Raw genomic sequence first — 21,987 nt, 5'->3', positions numbered from 1 at the left:
TGTAAAAAGGTTAACACTGAGTTAATGCCCTTCAGACAATGTTATACAGTGAAACTTGTCTATAAATACCATCCAAGGGTAACAAGAAAAGTGGTCTTTATAGGCAGGTGGTCTTTATGTACAGGTTCCTTTAGTACATGTTTCAATGAGAAACCATTTTCAAGGGAAACACAAAATGTGGACTTTCTATACAGGTGGTCACTAAAGAAGGTTTGACTGTATAAACACCACTGACCTGTTGTGAAGACCTGACTTGTTGCTCCAGCTCTGCCCTCCTCAGCTCACACTCAGCTAGATCGTTCTGTCCCTGCTGAACTCTCTCTATCAATTGATGGTTCTGCTTCTTGGCATCACTAGCACCATGTCTACAATAACAAATAGCAAGAGCACGGGTCATTATTAGTGTTTATATTTATTCCATTACAGAAGTCTAAAATAGCATTAATTTCCTTTCTGATAGACATTATCTGAACAACTTTTACATCGATTAACATAAATAACAAACTAGGATTCCAAAAATACTATTGGGGGAGATCCATGATTTTAATGTGCTGATTTTACACATGATACAACAGAAATACATGTCGCTTTAACACAGAAGGACACAAAAATCATAGAGAGAGATGTAATACCTTGCAGCATCCAATCTTTCTTGCAGGACTCTCCTATCCTTCTCGCTGTTAGCCACAGCCTGTTGTAGGTGATGTAACTGTTCCTGCTTCTGAGTAGATTCCATTGCAGTGTCGTTGAGAGACAGGGAGAGGGATTGCAACTGAAAAGAAATTAAATTATAAATTAAATTAAATGAAGCACTTATCGTCCATTTGGAAATTTGTTTTTCTCTGGTAAAAGTTTACAGATCAATTAAAAAAAATACATAATCACAACCATAGACAGTTACAGTAATGGTAGACTACATTCAGAACAGCTTTAGTTGGGTAAGTTAAAGTCAAACCTGCTTTAGTGACCACCTGTCTACAAAGACCACATTTTTTGTTTCCCTTGAAAATAGATTCTTGAAACATGTACTAAAGGAATCCGACTACAAAGACATTTTGTGTTACCCTTGGGCGGTCGTTATAGACAGGTTTGCCTGTACATGAAAATGGCTTTGGGGAGATTATGAAGGTTATGAGAAGGATGGGTCCTACTAAATAATTCTCACCTGATCCTTGAGAGTGTGTTCTCCTTCCTCGGACCTGGCCAGCGAGCTGGACAGTCTATCAACGGTCAACTGCAACGAGGTGTTCTTACTCTCCAGGTCCTGGATCTGTCTCATCAAGGCCTCGATCCTATCCTGCAGGACCTGGCTCTCCGTCTCCTTGTCGTTCATCGACAGATGAGACCGCTGAAGATCGCCCTCTAGTGCCCGTCGCTTCAGCTCCAGCTGCGTGCAGCGGTTCTCCGATGCCTCCAGGGTCTCGCGGAGGGAACGCTTGTCTCCCTCCATCCTCTGGGAGCCCTGGTTCATCTTGGCGATGCGGTCGCTCTGGTTACGCTTCTCAGCCTCGGCCGACTGGAGTGAACGCTCTAAGGTGTTGATTTTTTCCTGAAGATACAAATGAAAATGTTAAGTTATTCCTTGCTCATATACAATTTTGTTATGATTTTGGTGATTTACGTACTAGCAACATCACCTTGTAGAAAACGACTTCCTGTAAGTACTGCTGTAATTCTAAGCCTTTGACATTTTAAAAGACTTTGATTACCGCCTCCTAAGGCTGTTGACCACTTACTAATAATTCTTTCTTTTAGATTTAAGACTTTAATCGCATGCACTGTCCTAGAAGAATCGAGGGGAGGAGTAGGGGTAGAAGGAGGATTCTGTGCATGAGTAGCTTACGGAGTGGGATTTCTGAAAGTAGAATTGATCTTGGGGAGAATGAATTACTTCATAAAACATGGGACAGAGAGTTGTGGCATTCCATGGTTGCCAACGTCTCAAGAAATGGCACGTAAAGAGAGATCACTAGAAACTTTACCTGCATGCCTTTACGGTCCCTCTCACTTCGTCGGATTGTCTCCTCTTGAAGCATGAGAGCGGTCTGCGCGCTGCTGAGACGTCCGTCGGCGCCACGCTTGCCCTCCTCCGCTTCAGTCAGGGACTTCTGGAACTGCTGCAGGCGTTGATCGACACGATGCCTGGCTGCCTCGTTCTCAGCAAGCTCTTGGGTGATCAGGCGAATACGGCAGAAGGCTTCATCCTGAAATAGCAAGGTTTGAATTATAAGTATGTATGGTAACACCTGCTTTAGGAACCATCTATACAGATTGACCAACTTGAACATTGAACATTGAACATGTTTAAAGGGCCACTCTAACCCAAATAACATAGCCTTTCAAAACATGAATACACCTCTATTTATTAATATTCCAGTCTCTGATTTTTTAGAAAATCTCTAAATTGACAAAAAATGATAATAACCATCCATTTTTCACAGATCTCCCTCAAAAATTATTCTACATGTCTTTTTTTTTTCATTTTTAGCCCGTTTTGGTTAGAGTGGCCCTTTAACTCTTATCGTGCCAAGAACACTGTTCTGTGCATGCGCTGGCGTGCCACGGTCACATAATTGGGTTTCTGGTGGCTTGCCATGCACACATAAACGCTCATTCGCTCGCGTGCCACGGACACATTTTTGTGCATAAGTTACACGCGCTAATTGAACCTACCTTAAATTAACATGGCACACAGAGGATTAGTGGCTAGCACAATAGGGATTAGCACTGTGGCACTGGGTGAATTGAATGGGGGCAGCTTAAGAGTTAAAAGAAAGCTATCTTTAAAGACCACTTTCCTCGTCTACCCTGAGCAGACTTTATACACAAGTTATCATGTGCAAGATCCCTTAGTAAGTTAGTAATCTACACTTGCTATTCAATATCCTGAAGATAAATGAGGCCATAGAAGGATGCAGAAAAGCATCGTGATTGAATGTGTAAGATGCCATCATGGTCATCATGCTGTAGATATATTTGCTAGGGCATGGATGTGGTGCAGAGTGTGTAAATGAATCCCATGACTTACTGCTTTTATTCAAGTTCAAAAGGAAATCTCACAAGAAAAGTTACCCCAGCAACTATGAACGGACCAGTTTAAGTGATCTATCTATTCATATCTGAAACAAAAAGCCTTAGAACAAATTCTCCAACAATTGCTCTTGCCCCAGGCCATCTGACATGTTCACAACTGATTCAAAGGAAGTAGATTCTATCCTTAAAAACATTTTGTTATTAAGAGTTTGGGGAAAAACAAAGCTAAAACATCCGTCTGTGTAAGTGTACAGATTCTAATTTTTAATATTACATATAGTTTTTTTTCTTTTTTATTTTTAATACAATGTGTTTTCATCTGACATGTACACACAATGTAATAATCTTGAGTGTATACTTTTTGTTGTCCTCCTTTTCTTGTTCAAAAGCAATTATTTACGAATGTACAATCTGATGTTTTATTTGATGTTCAAGAATAAAATGATTTCAATCGAATTGAACTGAATTTTGAATTGAATTGAATTGAATCTCTTCTTTTAACCTCAAGAGCAGACTTTATATCTAAAGGAACTCACCCTTTCTCTCTCTGTATCCTTGAGCTGCTGGGAGAAGTCTTTGAGGGCGATCCTGACGGTCTCAGGGTCGATATCAGCCACCAGCTGCTCCATACGGGTAGGGGAGGTGCTGCGGGTTGGGAGGGGGCTGGCGGACCGGTCCTGTAGTTCAGGGGACCCGGTGCGGGGGATGGGCGTGCCAAAGCCATCGGCAGTGGAGGCAAAGGTGTTGTCAAAGCCTGGAAATTGATCGGTTAAGAGTGTTTCTTTTACTGGAGGGTAAGAATGTGTTGGTACAGAGTGCCCGGAGCTACATGTACATGTACAGGGATAGTAAATGATGTACAATGTAAAGATTAAAGAGAGAACACAACTTAAAATATAAATTAGATGTTAGACTGTCCTATGACAGGAGACCTGGTCCTACGTGCTCGTACCGGACTAGGACTCCTATCCCTAAGAGACGCCTTTGGCCCTGGTTAAGTACTACTAGCTGGACTCATTAACAAATATCTTAAGAACTACAATTTGAGGTAGGACTCACCTTTGACAGGAGACCTGGTCCTACGTGCTCGTACCGGACTAGGATTCCTCTCCCTAAGAGACGCCCTTGGCCCTGGTGAAGTACTACTAGCTGGACTCATTAACAAATATCTTAAGAACTACAATTTGAGGTAGGACTCACCTTTGACAGGAGACCTGGTCCTACGTGCTCGTACCGGACTAGGACTCCTATCCCTCAGCGAAGATCTTGGTCCTGGTGAAGTGCTACTAGCTAGACTGAGTGAGCTACCCATTCCACCAGCTCCGATGCCTAGGGTTCGACGTAGGGTGGAATGCAGGCTCCCTAGCTTGAACTCCACCTCCTGCTTCGCTCCTAGATGAGAAAGAGAAACAGAAAAATGTTTACGGTAAATCTCTGTCTATAAGACACACCCCTATATTTAAGACAAACAAAAAACAAAAAAACTATCTTCCCTTCAAATAAGGAACGTAGGTTAACTTCAAATAGTAGATTCTATTCTTTATTCGCATTATGTAATCTATGTTGTGACACAGAGATTTTCGAAAACCACTAAGAGGACTCAAAATATCCTGTACCTGTCTACAAGACGCATCCCTGACTTTCGAATTTTTACGGTGGAAAAAAGTGCGTCTTATACACAAAGATTTACGGTAAAGGTCACTGGATCTTGACTCTGCTAATAGGTAATTTCGCGAAATATTGTCTTACGTAAAGATGGGTCGGGAAGAAAAAGACATAATTATTGGTAATATTGGTGTATTCAAAAGTGCCACTTGGCGTATCTGATTGACAAGTATAAATTGTTGTACCAATATGTGATAAAATTATAATTTCAACAATTATGCATTTTATGTGAAAGATGCAGCGTTATATACGTACCACTACGCTAAATTAACTAAATTTTTCAGTCTGCTAAAATTGATATCATACAAGATTATATCAACTACTGTAATGCAAATAGGCGAGAATGATAATGTTACAGTGCCATCACTTTGAGAATGGTAAACTTGAAAGTAAGGGGGGGGGGGGGGGGGTGAAGAGCTACTGGAAGAATAATGAAATGAAATGAATTTTTACTTGCACCAAGTTAATAGCATTGCACCTGGCTCTCGTAAGCACACACACACACTCATTAGTCTGCAAGAATTTTCAACTGTGAAGGAGGTTGACTTAACCCAAAGAAGAAGAAGAAGAAGAGGATAAAAAGTTAAAAGATGTACCTTCAACTTGAGCCAACTGGGATTCCAGACCATTAACCCTTCCCTCTGCAGCACTCAGCTTCAGCTTCAGGTCTCCTAGATCTGCTTTGGTCTCATCCAGCGCGTTCTCCGTGGTGCGTAGCCTCTCTGAGATGCGTCTCTCGGCCGAGCGGGCCTCGTCGACGGACATTGCGTAATCCTTCTCCTTCAGACGGAGTTCCTCCTCCAGGTCGCCAAAGCGACGGGTGAGGTTCTGAGCGTCCTTCCTGGCGGACTCCCGCTCTGCCTCTGTCTCCATCACCTGAATCATGAGAAAAGTAAGGATAGAGGGTGAAACTCAATCAAACAACTGCTCTTTGTTTACTACCACTGGACCCCGGCCGTCTTACAAAGAGTTACGATTGATCTGAATCAATCCCAAGTCCTCCAATCAATTGCAAGTTTGCAATCTCCTATCTCTTATGTACATAATTGCGATTGATATCTAGCATATATCAATCACAATTATGTACATAAGAGATAGGAGATTGCAAACTATCATTACCTTTCTAGGAGGAAATACGTACATATTTGTAATAGAATAGACAGGTGCTCTCATTATGAGAGCACCTGTCTCTTCTATTACAAATATGTACGTATTTCCTCCTAGAAAGGTAATGATAACAATAATAGATATAATAAAAACAAATTCTGCTTTCAGCGGCGGACAATTTAAAACTGTCGCTTTGCGCTTTGGATATCATGATAAGGAAATTTAGAGAATATTTAAGCTAGCAAATCAAAGGACACCTATCAGACACAATGCTGCATGAGTGAGTAATATGTGTTTCAATTTACTTTACTGAAAATTATTCAGATAAAACAGAGGACCTCTGGTTGATGATCATCTAGCCTACATTCATGCCAGGGGAACAAAAATACAAACCAGTCAATTGAAAGTTCCTTTAAAATATAGAGATGTGTAATGACACTTTAATGATCTTTCGATACACAATGTATCTTCTTTTCTCTTTCTCCAAGCTCTCTATCCTCCTCTCCTCTTTGCTTATCCCTTTCTTCTATTTATAATGAATATTATGTATTTGTGTAGTCGGGCATACCCATTACAAGCTATAAATTGTATTGTTTGAACAGATGTCAAATATGTTGTAAAATTGAATGGAATCACTTTTAACATCAGTAAATACCCAACATTCTTTGTTATTCTACCTTTTGTTTGAGGGCATAGATCTCCTTCCTATTCTCCTCCTCCTTCTCATCGTCCCTGGCGACACGGTTTTGAAGGTCATGGATGTCCTTGGTGAGCTTGGCTTTATCCGTGTCAAGGGTCTTGACCTGATTGGAGGAAACAATTGTGACATCATTTGTGAAGACAATATGAAAATAGATAAATTACAGGTATGTTAAATCAGAGATCTCGCTAGAGCATAACACAGTTGGTTCCAATACCAAACTTGGGGATTTCAGAAAGAAATTAACAAGGGAAAATTTTCTTTGGCAAAGTTTGCTGTAAGGATAATAGGTATGTTAATGCTCACATTCTTCCTGTTAGGAATGAATCACAGCTAAAATGTGTAGCATGTAGTGTAGTTGGACTTTCACTAATTTTCTAAACAGTACTTGAGCAAACTAGGTGCAGATAAAGTTTATCTTGATATTCTATTATACTTAACATTGTTAAATCAAGAAAAATACTCATGAGTACACAAGAAAAGGATTTATGAAAGGGAGTAGTTGCTCTATAGCCATCATCATCATTATCATCATCATCACCATCTTCACTATCATCATCATCATCATCATCATCATCATCACCATCATCATCATTATCATCATCATCACCATCACCATCGGCATCAAGACCATCACCATCATCGTCATCATCATGTTACGATAATTACCTGTCTCCTAAGCTCCTGGAGTTCTCGTCTGGCCTCTAGGCGAGACTTTTCCACCTCCCTCAGACTGGCTCGGAGGTCTCCAGCCTCCTTCTGTATAGCTGTCTTACTCTCTTCCAAAACTGTGAGATAAAACAATAACAGAATTGAAAGATTAAATATATCAACAAAGTACATTCAGAATACAAAGTTGTGCTTTCACCTTCATAGTTATGAATGTTATTATTACCAGCACCACCAATCTCATCACCAAATTAAATGCTCTGTCCCTTCTATCAACTTGATCATTATCATTATCATAAACACCACATTATAAGTTTAACCCTCACCACCATAATCAATATAATCACCATCACCATCTTCATTATTATTACTACCACCATAATCAGTACCAACACTACCACAACCATCACAATTACTAGCATCATCAACATTGTTATTGTTACTACTGCCACCCCCTTCATTAAAGGTATTACAAAGTTTTGGTATGGGGTCATGAATTTGGTTCAAATTAATATATTGGAAGCATATGCGTTCCTACAATATTCATTGATTGTTGTCGCGGTTGAAATCGAGTCTAAAGTTATGAAATTATAAATAATAAACTCTTTATGTTGTATAGCTCTCTCTCAAGGTCAAGATATTAATTTAGCTATGAAACAATGCTTGTTGACTAAAATCGACCAATTAGCTATTCCCGTTTGAAAATTATATATCACAACTACATATTCTGAGATTTTCATGGTCGCAGCTACCATTGTATGGCCATAGGCGCTATTTGAAATTCATCAAAATTTACCGGGAGCACCGCTAAATTTTTATATTCAATTTTTTCGAAAACAGAAATGTTTTAGGGGCTAATTTTTGTTAGTGCTTATAAAACATCCACAGGGGCATCCAAATATATCAAAATTGTAAAGATTCACTATCCACCAATTTTTCAAAATTTCCCAAAACTTTGTATTACCTTTAAACCTTACTAGCCACTATCACTATCGTCATCATCATCATCACCATGACCATCATCATCCTTATCATCACCACCACCACCAACACCACCAAAACCACCTCCACTACCACCATCATCATCATCCCTCCTCTCACTACTCACCAGCAATCTTCTGTGTCCTCTCCTCCACGTTCCTGTTCAGTTGGATGCGATCCGTCTCCACCTTCTTGACCTTCTGTCTCAGTTCTTCGTTCGCTCTGTTGATTGCGTCCTTCTCACGGACCTCATCGTTCATCTGTCGTTTCAGCTCCATGTTCTCTTTGCGTTGGATCTCACGTCCTTCATCACCTGCAGATGAAAAATTAGAGTTGTACTAAAATGCTATGCTCAATAGTAGTTATATTTATTCTAATGGTTCATGGGGGCCCGTTTGACAAAGCCTTTTTTCAATGACATATGACAAAAATCAGTGACAAATCTGCTGATAACCAATCAGAATCAAGGATTTCAGTAGCTTATAACAAAAACTGTCATTTGTCACCAAGGTGCATCCATCATCAAGGGATAAATAAACTGAGGAAGGTGTAAATCTTTACATATTCCTAAAAATTAAAACCTCTGTATGATTAGCAAATTTCATGTTAACAAAATTGACAATGCCAAATGCAAACTGTGAAATATGAAATTAAACCAAACTGAACTATATTGTATCATTCCTCACTTTTTTCTACAAATCAAAGATGAACATTCATTTTCTCTGAATTGACTTCAGAAAAAACAGAAAAGATTAAACAAAAATATATGGCTTAATCAGGTTTTTCTCATCGAATTGGCAACATACATGTAGTGCTTTCACTTTTACATTCGGTTCTAAAATTATGCATCTACTTTGCAACTATGAGAATGCATTACATCATAATCCAGCTACAGAAAATGCTGTTTGTCCTTGAAAAAAAGAAACTTTATAACTGACGTTTTTGTCGCCGATTTGACATCAGCCTTTGCTTCATCAAATTGGCAGCATACATGTAGTGCTTTCACTTCTACATTTGGTTCTAAAATAACACTGCATTGCAACTACGAAAATGCATTACATCATAATTCAGCTTAAAACTAGATGGAATTCGACTGTGCGCAGTCGAAAATGATGCCTCCGTCATAGAGCAATTTTACAAACCAAAACAGAAGAAATTTTTCGGATTCAAGTTCAATTGTAATCCATTGACAGGTTCTCAGAATATCGTGATTACAAGCAATTTCTCATATACATATATGACCCTTTGATCTTTGACCTCATGACCCTAAAATCTACTCAGTTCATTGGCTCTGCAAGATGTCCTGAGTTAAATAGTAATCCATCTGTCAGTTCTAATGAGAATGCGTTCACAAGCTATTTTTGCATACATAATGAGCCCATGATCTTTGACCTTTGACCTTATGAACCAAGAATCTACTCAGTTCATTGGCTCTGCAAGTAACATACATGACCTAATTTTGGCAGGAATTCATCAATCGGTTCTTGAGATAACGCGATTACAAGCTGTTATTGCATACATAATGTGTGTGCTGTGGCCTTTGACCTTTGACCTCATGACCACTAAATCTAATCAGTTCATCGGCTCTGCAAGTAACATACATGACCTAAGTTTGGCAGCAATCCATCAATCGGTTCTTGAGATAGCGTGATCACAAGCTGTTTAAATGCATACATAATGAGCCCTACATACATACATACATACAATTGTCTTTTATATAGCGCAACATCCAACGAATTGCTCGAAGCGCTTTACAGAAATAATGACATAGTAAACACAAGATAATACATGTATAAAAGAGTAATTATAATAACAAACAAAAATATTAGAATTACAATTTACTTATTGAAGAGGTACGTTTTTAGTTTTTTCTTGAAAATTTCAACTGAGGGAGAGGTACGGAGGTCGAAAGGGAGGGTATTCCAAATTTTGGGGCCATAATAAAAGAAACTACACTCCCCCGATCTTGAATTGATACGTGGTAATCGGAGGAGCGTGGGGTCGTTAGAAGAGCGGAGGTTGTATTGAAGTCTAGGAGGAGTATGTAGAAGCACAGACAGACAGCCCTGTGACCTGTGACCTTTAACCTCATGACCCCAAAATCTAATCAGTTCATTGGCTCTGCAAGATACATACATGACCAAAGTTTGGCAGGAATCCATCAATCGGTTCTTCAGATAACGCGATCACGAGCTGTTTTTGCATACCTAATGAGCCCTGTGACCTTTGACCTTTGACCTCGTGACCCCAAAATCTAATCAGTTCATCGGCTCTGCAAGATACATACATGACCAAAGTTTGGCAGGAATCCATCGATCGGTTCTTCAGATAACGTGATCACAAGAACGGGACGTACGTACGTACAGATGTACGTACGTACGTACGGACGGACAACCCGAAAACATAATGCCTCCGGCTACTTCGTAACGGAGGCATAAAAACTTTGTACTGGATGAAAAGTTAATTCAGATTGGACTAAGTGTTGCCAATTTCAATTTTTTCAAGAAATATTTTTCTCTACCTCATGAAATTGGCAGCAAATAGTTAATGCTTTCATTTAACATTCTTTTCCAAAATCATTCATCTACTTTGCAACTATGAGAAAGCATTACATTATTATTCAGCTTACAACACTTTGCAGTGGATGAATAGTAAATTCAGATTGGACCAAGTGTTGCCTATTTGACTTGCTAATAGAATATTTGTCCATACCTTCTCTGATCTTGCGATGGGCCTCAATGAGCTCTCTTCTGACCCCATCCCTGCTCTCTTCGGCCATCTTGAGTTGTGTTTTTAGTTCGTTGACCTCCCTCAGAAGAGCTTCCTTGACCTTCTGTAGGTCCTTGATCTGATTACTGAGATCCTTGGCCTGGCGCTCTCGAACAGTCCTGTCAACAAATGCGGATTTATTTTAAAGATACTATGTCCCTTTTGCAGCCAACATCAAACTCTGTAGAAATCTGCAAGAATATGTCATGTATGTCCTATGTGTATGTGAAATTTAAACATTAGCAGTGTCCTAGTATTCAAATTATGCAAGGAAACCCATTTACTTGATAGACTTTACTCTCAAACACTGTTGGGTGACTGACCGACATCTTTTTTCTTTTGTAATAACATACATAAAATGAGCTGTAGCAGGTAGGCCTACATGAGCATTTGTCTACATCAATAACCCACTACTTGTGATGGCCAAAATTAAACTGATTGAATCTTCGTGCAGCACAAAACCTACGACCATTTGGTAAAAGGGTCTGAAATCAGACTATTACTTAGGTGATTGCAATCGATACAACAACTAACGGTTTTTATTTTCCCACTAAAAGCCATTTCAAACCTAAATTAGTATTGTTTTTCAATTGCTGTTGGAATTTAACCTTTTCTTTTTTTGGGCCTGCAAATGGGACATAGTACCTTTAATACATTTGTTAATACTTTGCCACTATTTTCATGACAATCAATCTTTTCTCTTTCTCCATACTGTCTGTTTGGAGCCAGAAGGACTTAGTAAACTCTTATCATTTTAAATGCCCTTCTGCCTTAAAACATGATATACAGATCTGACATTGTTAATTGTAAATATATGTAAATATTGTCACAATTGGGTAACATGCCATGATGGAAATAAATAAATCCATTGAATTGAATTGAAATATAATAAGCTGCCTGTGTTGATATTTTCCTTTCTTTTCTTTTTTGTCATCTAGAGTATGGTATCCATTGGGTTACGACTAATTTTATTTCCACTAACGATGTCCGTCTGCACTAGTTTGGCCAGGAGGGATTAGACCACCCAGCATGGTCACTGACAGGTGGTTATCTCATCTACTCAGCTATCAATTAACATAAGAAAAAGAGGATCATGGGGCACCGCTTAGGCATTGTTTTCTATATGGAAGGGAGCAGGTAGCAACAAGTAGTGCAGTGGGGCTTTAAAGCCTAGATATAGTTGATTTATCACTTACGTTCCCTCTTCAAATCTTGCTCGTAGTTCTTTCAGCTCGTCCTGTACGTCTCGGATAGCTTCCTGTACAAGTCAAACAAAAAACTTAAATTAAGAAAATTACATAACATACTCAAACGATACCAGTCGGAGTATTTTTTCTCTTAATAAAGATAAATATGATTATCACTTCCATATGGATAACTAAATTGATATCACTTTTTAATTTTTTTTATCAGTAAATCTAAGGATTGGATAGATGGGTCAAGGAGTCACCAAGATACAATTATTTTTAAACAACCCTCTCCATGCATCTCAAAAGTGAGTTTCATCTAGTCTTTACCAATCAATACCAAAGGTATGAAATTGTATCGATCCTGTGAAGTACATGCAAACATCTTTTTCACTAAATAATCATAACACGACTGAATTCATTTCTGTTCAAATGATGGTCAAATCTGACTGACATGAGCATTATACAAGAACCCACTATTATTATTATTATACTACAATCAGACACCATGACATTTTGGGAAACTTGTAAATCTCTAAAGGGTGAGAACCAACAGACTTTACCTCTAAATGAAAGTCTGGTCATTTGCTATCCAATACAAATAATGAGCAAAGGGAGAGTATGAAGATATCTCATATCGAGGGTTCAGTGACACAAAGACGTACATTAACTCCATATTTTGCCGAAATGAGTATTTGATATCAAAATGTTCAGAAAAATGTGGGCTTTCCAGGAAACACAAAATCTTAAATCCACCTAACACCCCATTGAAGTCAATGGCTAGTGAAACCTAGACTTAACTCCTTAAGGCCTAAGTGGACCTCTATCTTTCAACCACTTTTTCTCAAAATGGCCAAAATGGAGTTACATCTTTGTGTCACTGACCCCTCGACATTACCTTGTCTGTCTCAGCTCGAGTGAACGCCTCTCTCTTGATCCGATCCATCTCCATGGAAGCATTAGCCATATCCCTCTGAGATGAGTTCAGCTTCTCAACCAGCTGGTTCCTCTCAGTCTGGGCCAATGACAGCGACTGCATACAGAACAACAATGATAATAATTTAACGTTTTTGTACAGCGCATAACACAAGTCTGAATGCGGTTTACAGAATAGAATACAGAAGGAGTGGAAATGGTGCACAGAAGAAGATATTAAAATCATTGAAATTTTTCTTATATATCTGAAGATATGATTGGTACTACAAAATCAAAGAATAGCACTGGATAAAGACGGACTTAAAGATAAGCTTGAGTTCAATATAAACCACAACTCTCATTTGCACATAGTGACCCGTGTTAATAAGCACATGATGATGAACCTACTTACCTTGATCTTTCTATGCTCATTACTCAGCCCCCTATACATTTTCTACCAAAATCGTTTGGTACAATTTATTGTAATATTGAACATTCAGTGTAAGTTTTGTTAGATTCTGTGAGATTTATTTTCTATCAATACTAGAACTCAAGCTTATCTTTAATGTTGTATTATCAGAAGAAACAAATGTTCTTAAAGCCACTCTACACTAGTTTGGCATGGAGGGATTAGACCTCAAATCAGCTCTCAATTGACAAAAGAAATAGGGTATCATGGCTGATCAATGGGTACCGCTTAGGCACTGTTGACTGTAAAGAGGGCGCAAGTAGCTATAAGTAGTGCAGTGTGGCTTTAATACATGTATCTATCTACCTGTTGCTTGTCATTCTCGGCCAGGAGCAAGCTCTCGTCCCTCTCCCTCTGGAGCCCCATCAGATCCTCTGTCAGCTCCTCCTTCTCCTGCATGTATCTACCATTCAGCTCCTCTCGCTCCTGGTTCGTCTTCCTCACAAGGTCTTCCTTCTCGGCCTCCATTGCTAGCTTCAAACTCTCCTGTAGATACGGAGATAACATGGGAATTCAATTGAAATGTATAAATAATGATTGAAATATAGCATTGAATAAAGTCATATTAAGATTTTGTCTTGCACTAAATACAGTGTATTGTGAAGAAAAAAACCTTCCATGAAGCAAGAGACTTCCAATCTTAGATAAAATCATACATTCTATTTTATATTTCTGAACATGAGCCTAGATATTTTGCCAAAAATGTAACAATAACATCAGGATATATATATCTATATATCGTCCTTGTTTTCACGAAGTGACGGTAGTGAGGAAATTCGTCACGCAAAGTGAATGCAATTTTTTTTCACTACCGTCACTTCGTGAAAACAGCGACGATATATGGTTGGGTCTATAAGTATACTTCTAGGTACATGGAGAAGGAGCAAGTTGAAGATTAGAGAATGTATCACTATATCCAGACCTAGGTAACTAGAGGTGACGTATTAGAAGAGCGCCAGGAGTGTCATATCTGACAGATACGAGCGCTATACAAGAATCCACTATTAAAATCCAGACTTAAGCAACTATAAAAATCTGCACATTTGCTTACCCTTTCTCTGTTGAGTCTCTCCACGTCTTCATCATGAGCCTGTTGACGTTGCTTGAGAGCGAGCTGGGTGTCTCTCTCCTGCTGCACCATCCTCTGGTTGAGAAGCTCAAGGTCTTTCTGGTATCGGGTCATCTCGATCTCCATCTCCTTACGCTGCCTTGCAAGCTCAACTGGTCATGGGACGAGGAACAGAGATAAAAATATGGCATTGAATTGAATTGAAAATGGTTTATCAAAAATGATACATAGCAACCCGAAAGCTGAATTGCATATCGATTCACGATAAAATAGCAGTAAAATCGCATTTGAGTTTAATTAATTGAGACATTAATTAACAATTTGAAAGGGTAACATGGTTCAAGTCAGTACATTGTATGATGAATCATCCTAGGGGTATTGTTATGCAACACTGAATGAGGGAAAAGAGAGAGATGGAGATAGAGATAGAGAGAAAGAGAGAGAACGATGAGCGCATGAGAGAAAAAGGGAAAGAGAGAGCGAAAGAGTGAGAGAGAGAGAGAGAAAACAATGATAAAAAGAAAGGGGTGGCAAATAGGTGGAAGCATAGGCAAAGAGAGGAGAACAGCGAAAGAGAGTAAGGAAAAGAGAAAGAGGGTAGGGAAAAGAGAAAGACAAAGGGGTGGGGGCAAAGAGGTGGAGATATATGCATAAAGAGGAGAAAAGGAGAAAGAGAGAAGGGAAAAGAGAAAGAGACAGAAATGGTCCATGAATAACAATGATAAAAAGAAAAGGGTGGGGGAAAAGAGATGGGAAACGTAGGCAAAGAGGGGAGAAAAGGAGAAAGAGAGGAGAAAGGGAAAAAGAAAGGAGAACAGAGAAAGGGAAGAGAACAGGAACAAGAGGGTGAGAAATAGAGAGAAAGACAGATGGAGGGGCAGATTCAAATAGATTCCAGATGAGAATGAAAAAAGAGAACAAGAGAGTTGAAATATATTGTAAATGAGAACATCAATGGCATACTGCACTTCCAGAATCTAGTTCTAAATTTCATTGTAAAGAGCTGGGCCCTGTTCATTAAAACTTGTTGCAAATTGCCAAATTTGATGTACATGAGCCTCTGCTTCATAAAATGTTATAAGGAAAACTATGGGGTAAGGGGGGTTACCTGTGACTCCTTCTTTTGAGACGCCCTGTTCTTGAAGCTCACTCTCCAGTTGTGTCCTCTTTGCTTCAAGCTTGGCCAGACTCTGCTGATACTCGTACAGGGTTCTCTCAAGGCTCTCTTTGTCTGTGTTCATTGCAGCTATCACCTACATATCAATGTCAAAGAGATTGAGAAATGTTCAATGTACACGCTGTAATTTTTTTACTCCTTTTCCTCATTCTTTTCTCTCCTGAATTCTTAAAATTTCTCTAAATGTTCCCTTCTTTCTCAGTCGTAATTTCCTCTCATGACATGTACGTCTTTTCTCCTCTATTTTGCTCGCTGGCTATCACTTTCTTTTTTCATCTTTTAAAATCTGTTTATTGAAAATTTGATAATGGCTACCACTTTCTTTTTCTATTTATTACCTTACCCCAACAGAATACCCTTCTGTTGCAAAGAGAGAAAATATTCTGAAAAGACTAATGCTAATCAATATCAAGGTGCATGGATCTAACCCGAGCAATTCTACCACCAAACATCATACTTTTCCTCTCTGTCAATGACTATTACTCTAAATATTTCTTCAACAGGTAGGGCTAAGATTCCTAGCTTATTATCCTATCTTTCAAAACCAATAAACTGGATTTCAAAGTTTAAATACTAACTTTAAAAAAAAATGTTTGAATATCACGATTGAAGGTTTTCTATTGGTGTAACATGTAATATGTGAAACATAAGACAAAACATGGTGTTGTGTGCTGAAAGCCAGAAGGGCGTCAAGACTCTATAAAGAAAGTCTATGAGCAGGTAAGGTAAGGTAAGGTAAGGTTAAGGCTTTAACGCATCCAGCACCACCTTCGCGTGGAAAAACTGGCATGAAAGCGGATCTCAAAATTTTAAATCCAACTTCTTTAACTTCTCTGGGTTGTTTCTCACCTCAGCCTGGGCCCTGTTCTCTCTCTCCGACGCAGTGAGCTGAACGATCAACTCTGCCTTCTCCTTCGTCAGCTCCTCCTTCTCCTTGGCGATGCGCGTTACTGCTTCTATCTGTCTCTCTACATCTCTCCTCGTCTGCAGTAGCTCTTCGGCTAAAGAGTTCTTCTGTCTGGACAGCTAGTAAGTCAAAAGAGATATATGATGTGTAAAATGTGTGAATTGTTGGTGTGTGTCTAGTTAAATGTAGGGTTGGGATAAGCTCTTCTGCTAAGGATTTCTCCTGTCTGGACAGCTGTTGGATCAAGGAAATATATGACATGTCAGCTATGTTAATTGTTGGTGTGTGTCTTCTAAGTTGTGGGGTTACAATTGGGCTTTAGGTGAAGCTTAGGGTGTGTTATGGTGTTTGACGCCAGGTTAGAGTTAGAAAATAATGTAGGAAATTAACAACAAAGCAATTTATCTGCAGTAGCTCCTCTGCTAAGGAGTTCCTCTGTCTGGACAGCTGTAGGGCAAGGATCAGGCAACCTTTGCTCTCAGCTTAGGATAAAGGTTTCAATAGGTTTTAGGTTATATAACTTATAAAACTATGACATAAGTATTGACTTGAATACTGGCCCAGGCCACCTGCCTAGGTCTCACCAAGTTCTTACCTGTGAGAGGTTATCCCCAAGCTCTCCTTTCTCTCTGTTGAGTAGACTCATCTCCTCCTCCAGCCTGGTCCTGTTGTCCTCCATCAGACTCAGACTCTGGTTCAGACCCATCTTCTCCGTTTCGGTATCCACCTTCTCGCTCTCGACCCTCATCAGCTCGTCACGGATTGCCGCCCTCTCGTGGTGAATGTTATCTTTGTCTTCAATCAAGCGGTTCTTCTCTGCTTCAAGCTACATGAAAATAATAAGGATTGGGAATTATTCAATGAAACTGCCTCATCTAACATAACATAATCATCAACCAGGGCCCTGTTGCATAACATTTACAATTGATCGTAACTTTCATGGGAACCTTGATTTGATTGGCTGTTGAGTGATGTTGCCATGGAAATTAATTGATGGCAAAATTTACCACAATGGTAAGTTATAACCAACTTAATCAATCTTTCATTCAATCAAAATGAAAGGATTATATAGGCACTTTTATCAATAATCTGTCTTTGTTTCATATGTTTGAAGCTATTTCATGGTACCTTTTTATTCTTTTATCTTATTGCATAAAACTGTTTATAACCATTTGTTATGTGTTTATTTTTTTATTTTTTTAATAATAACAACAACAAAAATTGATTTTAAGTTCAAGTTCACATATATTTTTCTATGAAGCTTGGATCCATACTAAGTTTATGCCTTGGTGTCATTTTTTTTAATGGTTTACCACATTATGTATGCATGGAGAATTGCCATTTGGTCAAAAACCAAATCGTCAGATGAAACCAGATGCATGAGACTTCAGTTTATGAAGGTTTCAGTGTGAGAAGAAACTCACCTGCATGATAATCTTGTTGAGTTCAATCTTATCCTGCCCAAGGCCTTCATTGAGTGCCTGCATCTTGAGAAGGGAGTCCCTGAGACCGGCTTCCTCGGTCCTCAGACGATTCAACTCCACCTCCAGCTCTGCCCTCTGGACCTCAAGACGGGCGAGGCTCTCACCTGGGAGCAAGGAAATAAAGAGACGATTAGTACTACAAGATCAAAGAATGATGGACACCGGAAACTATCGCACCTTAATTAAACCTGTGAATCGTCAACAACAGCCATCTTCACAGCTGGAAACTTTCACAATATCCATTTTCACAATGTAACCAAAAAGTGTCTCAATACCAATTATTTTATTCATCTGTATTGTATTTCAATAGTCAAAATGCAAATGTCATATATTACGTCTTGTAGGTAGGGCAAGCCATAATGTTTGTCCAACCTAGCAACAAGTAATGTAAGCAATTTGAATTCTGACTATAAAACTGAGATACATGCATTTGTAACAGGCGATTCAAATTAATTGTATCAAGGCGCTTCACAAAGGCATATTTACATAAATTTTTGTCAGCTGTGATTCATTTATTTCACGGCATGAAACTTTCGTGTAGCAGACCCACTCTCAAAATCGAGGCAAGTCTCTAGCTTTACAGTCCCTTTACATAGAGACACATACGGGTGAGCATAAAATGAAGAAAAAAAAATTATTAGCAGCAAAATTGTAAGTGATTATGTGGTCAAGCAAAGCTCATGCAGCTGATGCAGTATGTCCCAGTCGTACAGAGCTCTAACAGAATCCAAATTTTCTGGCATTTACTTTCTGGGTTGAAAACGTTATAACCTACATCTTAGCTCAACATTTACAGGGGTCATATGAGACCCTTACATTTAAATCCATACCCCCCAATTTAAATCTGAACCCCATGTGAACAAACATGTTAGTGTGCATCCCTCCCCCTACAGACATCCAAGAATAGTTATATAGATGTAATAAAGAGTGCATGAATTCAGAGATTTTCAGCGGAACATTTATATCAGAGTACAACTTACTAATTTCTGCCTTCTCTTGCTCCAGTACATCTTTCTCCAGGACAGCCTTGTTGAGAGCTTCTTTCAAGGTGACTATGTCCTCCTTCAGATTAGAGTTCTTCCCTTCCATCTGCTCTAGAAGCTTGTGACTAATCAGGAGAAAAATATGATAAGATTAAGAGGTCTGTGTTTGAACGTTCTAAGTACTAGGACTTACAGGACATTTGTATCTTTCAATTTGGAAATATTTAAACAAATTTTTCAGTATTTGAATCATATAAAATTAATAAATGTTTTTGAAAACTGTTGATATTGGTTTGCTTGTGAGTTTGTTAAACCTATAAGGTTTGTCTAACCATTCCAGTACTAAATCTCCAATAATCTTCTTCTTGTGCCTGAGTCTACCCTTCTTAATATCCATCTATCACCTCCTCTCTATCTCCATCTCCAATACTACCTCCTTTCAATTTTCTTCTTCTGCTTGATGCTATTCTCCTATCTTTCCTCTCCTCTCCTTTCTCCTCATCTCTGATCTTACCTTTGCTCAATCTCCTCAGGCCTGATGCTACCCTTCTCTCTATCCTCCCTTTCAAGCTCCTACTCTATCATCACTGCTAATCATACTTTCTTTCACATCATCTTCTTCTTCCTGATGCTACCCTTTTTTCCATCGTCCCTATATATCCTAATGTCCATTCTTACCTTCTCTCAATCTCCTTTTTCTGTCTGATGCTATCCTTCTCTCTATCCCCCTCCCCCTCACCCCTCCCTTTAACCCTCCCTTTAACCCTCCCTTCAACACTCCCTTTACATTCTCACATCCATTCTTACCTTCTCTCAATCGCCTTCTTCTGTCTGATACTAACCTTCTCTCTATCCTCCCTCTCACATTCCCTCAACCCTCGCCTTTATATTCTCATATCCATTCTTACCTTCTCTCAATCTCCTTCTTCTGTCTGATACTATCCTTCTCTCTATCCTCCCTCTCATCTTCCAGATGATCCCTCTGTCTTTGCAGGTCTGAGTTAGCTGCCTGGAGTCTCTCATTCTCTACGTTCAGAGACTCGATCTGAGCATTCAGAGATTGACGAAGGTTCTCAAGACCAGACTTCTCACTGAAAGCAGAAATGGAAAATTGTTATTTAAAGGCATCGTTTAACAATGTTAAATCTGAGATGCATGGCCCTACGTGTTGTCAGTGTCTGTGATATGGTGTAATATTGAAGCCTTAAAAAAATTGCACTTCAAAATGATCGAGAAGTGCCTCAAAAAGTAAAAATCTTTGAATGACCGGTTTAAACATACTCATTTTACGCAATTGACTGGAGTGTTATGAAAACCGTTTGGCAAATGGTTTTCAAAATTTGTAATTCCATTCATAAATATCTTGATAATCAGACACGCGATCGGCTGGTAAAATTCATGGGGTTCCTGACTGACCTAAAGATTTATAATTATGATTGCAGCATGAGCTAAATCCAGAATTTTGTTAAGAATCTGAGACAAAGATATCCAATCCCTTTAATAGACAGGTTTCATGCTTACCTTCCTGTAGCCTCCAGTGAGTTCCTGAGCCTGTCCCTGTCTCTCTTGATCTCTTCAAGCTGCCTCTGAGAAACACTCAGGTTGTCCCGGTGAGCGTCTACCGCCCTCTCTGTCTGCCTCCTCTCGTTCTCACTACCTTCAAGGTTCTTCTTCAGAGTACTGGCCTGGTCTCGAGTGGAGTTAAGCCTGGCCTTCAACTCCTAGGTTTCAAAATAATAACAATCACCATATATTAATAGACTTTGTTTTAAAGGGATCGTTTAACAATGTTGAATCTGAGATATACGGCCCTACGTGTTATCAGTGGCTGTGATATGATGTAATATAAAAGCCCTAAAAAAATTGCGCTTCAAAATGATCAAGAAGTGCCTCAAAAAAGTATCAATTTTTGAGTGACCGGTTTTACCATACTTGTTTTCCCCAATAGACTGTAGTGTTATGAAAACCATTTGGCAAACGGTTTTCAGAATTTGTAATTTCAATCATAAATATCTTGATATCAGACATGCGATGGGCTTGTAAAAGTCATGGGCTTCCTGACTGACCTAAAGGTTTATAATTATCCTTGCAGCATGAGCTAAATCCAGAATTTTGTTTCAGAATCTGAAACAAAGTTACCGGATCCCTTTAAGGTACTGTATCACCTTTAACATAAAAATGTGAAAGGATAAATAATATGATATACAGAAAGAAACTGTTTTTAAGAATTCCCTCTGAATCTAGGAACTAGTAACTGACTGAATAAAAAGTAAGATTTCAAATTGAGTTTTAGCATGTTGTCAAATGATCACGATCTTTGGGGAGCCAAATAAAACACTTGTGATATAAAATTCTGTAACAAAATCATTCTTCCCAACTCTTTCGTCCTCGACAGCCAAAAGGGGTGCTTGTGATCTGTAACAACATCAAAGATTCTCTAACAAAGATAACTGGTTGAATGCATTTTCCTTTCTGGAAAGCATTACAGAAAGTTGAAACCACAGCAACTTGTACTACTTGTACTAAAGAGAACTGTTGCTGAGCTAGCGCCATGAGCGTCCCTGGACAGTGCATGCGCTCTATAAGTTTACACTATTATTATTATTAATGCGCACTTACCTGAACTTGAAGCTGTCGTTTCTGCAGAGCAGCCTGGACGGCGGAGTAGGTGGAGTCAGGGAAGCCTGGAGAGCGGGCTCTGCTAGGTGAGGCAGTGCGACGGGAGGGGGTAACTGGTCTGCGGGGAGAGGGGGAACGGTGACGGTTGTAACGTGTCGGGGAAAGAGGCCTGTTATTCAGTGAGGGCCGTGTTAGTAGGTTGAAAGGTGCATGCATGCATTAATAATTATAATATGTAATATATAATATTGAT

General features: G+C 39.1%; 1 protein-coding gene across 1 annotated transcript in view; it reads right to left on the bottom strand.

Annotated features, from left to right (window-relative positions):
* The window catches only part of LOC115924516 (rootletin-like), a 47,675-nt gene that overhangs the window by 5,285 nt on the left and 20,403 nt on the right, over nucleotides 1–21,987 (bottom strand). The window contains exons 10-32 of the mRNA XM_030986841.1: nucleotides 21,735–21,903; nucleotides 20,637–20,836; nucleotides 20,024–20,206; nucleotides 19,113–19,240; nucleotides 18,073–18,236; nucleotides 17,244–17,474; nucleotides 16,591–16,767; nucleotides 15,673–15,817; nucleotides 14,547–14,716; nucleotides 13,802–13,981; nucleotides 13,010–13,144; nucleotides 12,121–12,182; nucleotides 10,868–11,043; nucleotides 8,283–8,468; nucleotides 7,175–7,293; nucleotides 6,483–6,608; nucleotides 5,295–5,574; nucleotides 4,234–4,425; nucleotides 3,570–3,787; nucleotides 1,983–2,204; nucleotides 1,166–1,549; nucleotides 633–772; nucleotides 236–365 (exon numbers count right to left, since the gene is read on the bottom strand). Of these exons, the coding sequence (XP_030842701.1) occupies nucleotides 236–365; nucleotides 633–772; nucleotides 1,166–1,549; nucleotides 1,983–2,204; nucleotides 3,570–3,787; nucleotides 4,234–4,425; nucleotides 5,295–5,574; nucleotides 6,483–6,608; nucleotides 7,175–7,293; nucleotides 8,283–8,468; nucleotides 10,868–11,043; nucleotides 12,121–12,182; nucleotides 13,010–13,144; nucleotides 13,802–13,981; nucleotides 14,547–14,716; nucleotides 15,673–15,817; nucleotides 16,591–16,767; nucleotides 17,244–17,474; nucleotides 18,073–18,236; nucleotides 19,113–19,240; nucleotides 20,024–20,206; nucleotides 20,637–20,836; nucleotides 21,735–21,903 (4,117 nt within the window). The remainder of the gene's footprint in view (nucleotides 1–235; nucleotides 366–632; nucleotides 773–1,165; nucleotides 1,550–1,982; nucleotides 2,205–3,569; nucleotides 3,788–4,233; nucleotides 4,426–5,294; nucleotides 5,575–6,482; nucleotides 6,609–7,174; nucleotides 7,294–8,282; nucleotides 8,469–10,867; nucleotides 11,044–12,120; nucleotides 12,183–13,009; nucleotides 13,145–13,801; nucleotides 13,982–14,546; nucleotides 14,717–15,672; nucleotides 15,818–16,590; nucleotides 16,768–17,243; nucleotides 17,475–18,072; nucleotides 18,237–19,112; nucleotides 19,241–20,023; nucleotides 20,207–20,636; nucleotides 20,837–21,734; nucleotides 21,904–21,987) is intronic.

Source organism: Strongylocentrotus purpuratus, unplaced genomic scaffold (genome assembly GCF_000002235.5).
Source record: "Strongylocentrotus purpuratus isolate Spur 01 unplaced genomic scaffold, Spur_5.0 spur5_scaffold_16, whole genome shotgun sequence".
NCBI classification, from domain to species: Eukaryota; Metazoa; Echinodermata; class Echinoidea; order Camarodonta; family Strongylocentrotidae; genus Strongylocentrotus; species Strongylocentrotus purpuratus.
The sequence above is the reverse complement of the archived record's forward strand: the minus strand, read 5'-3'. Positions and strand labels throughout refer to the sequence as shown.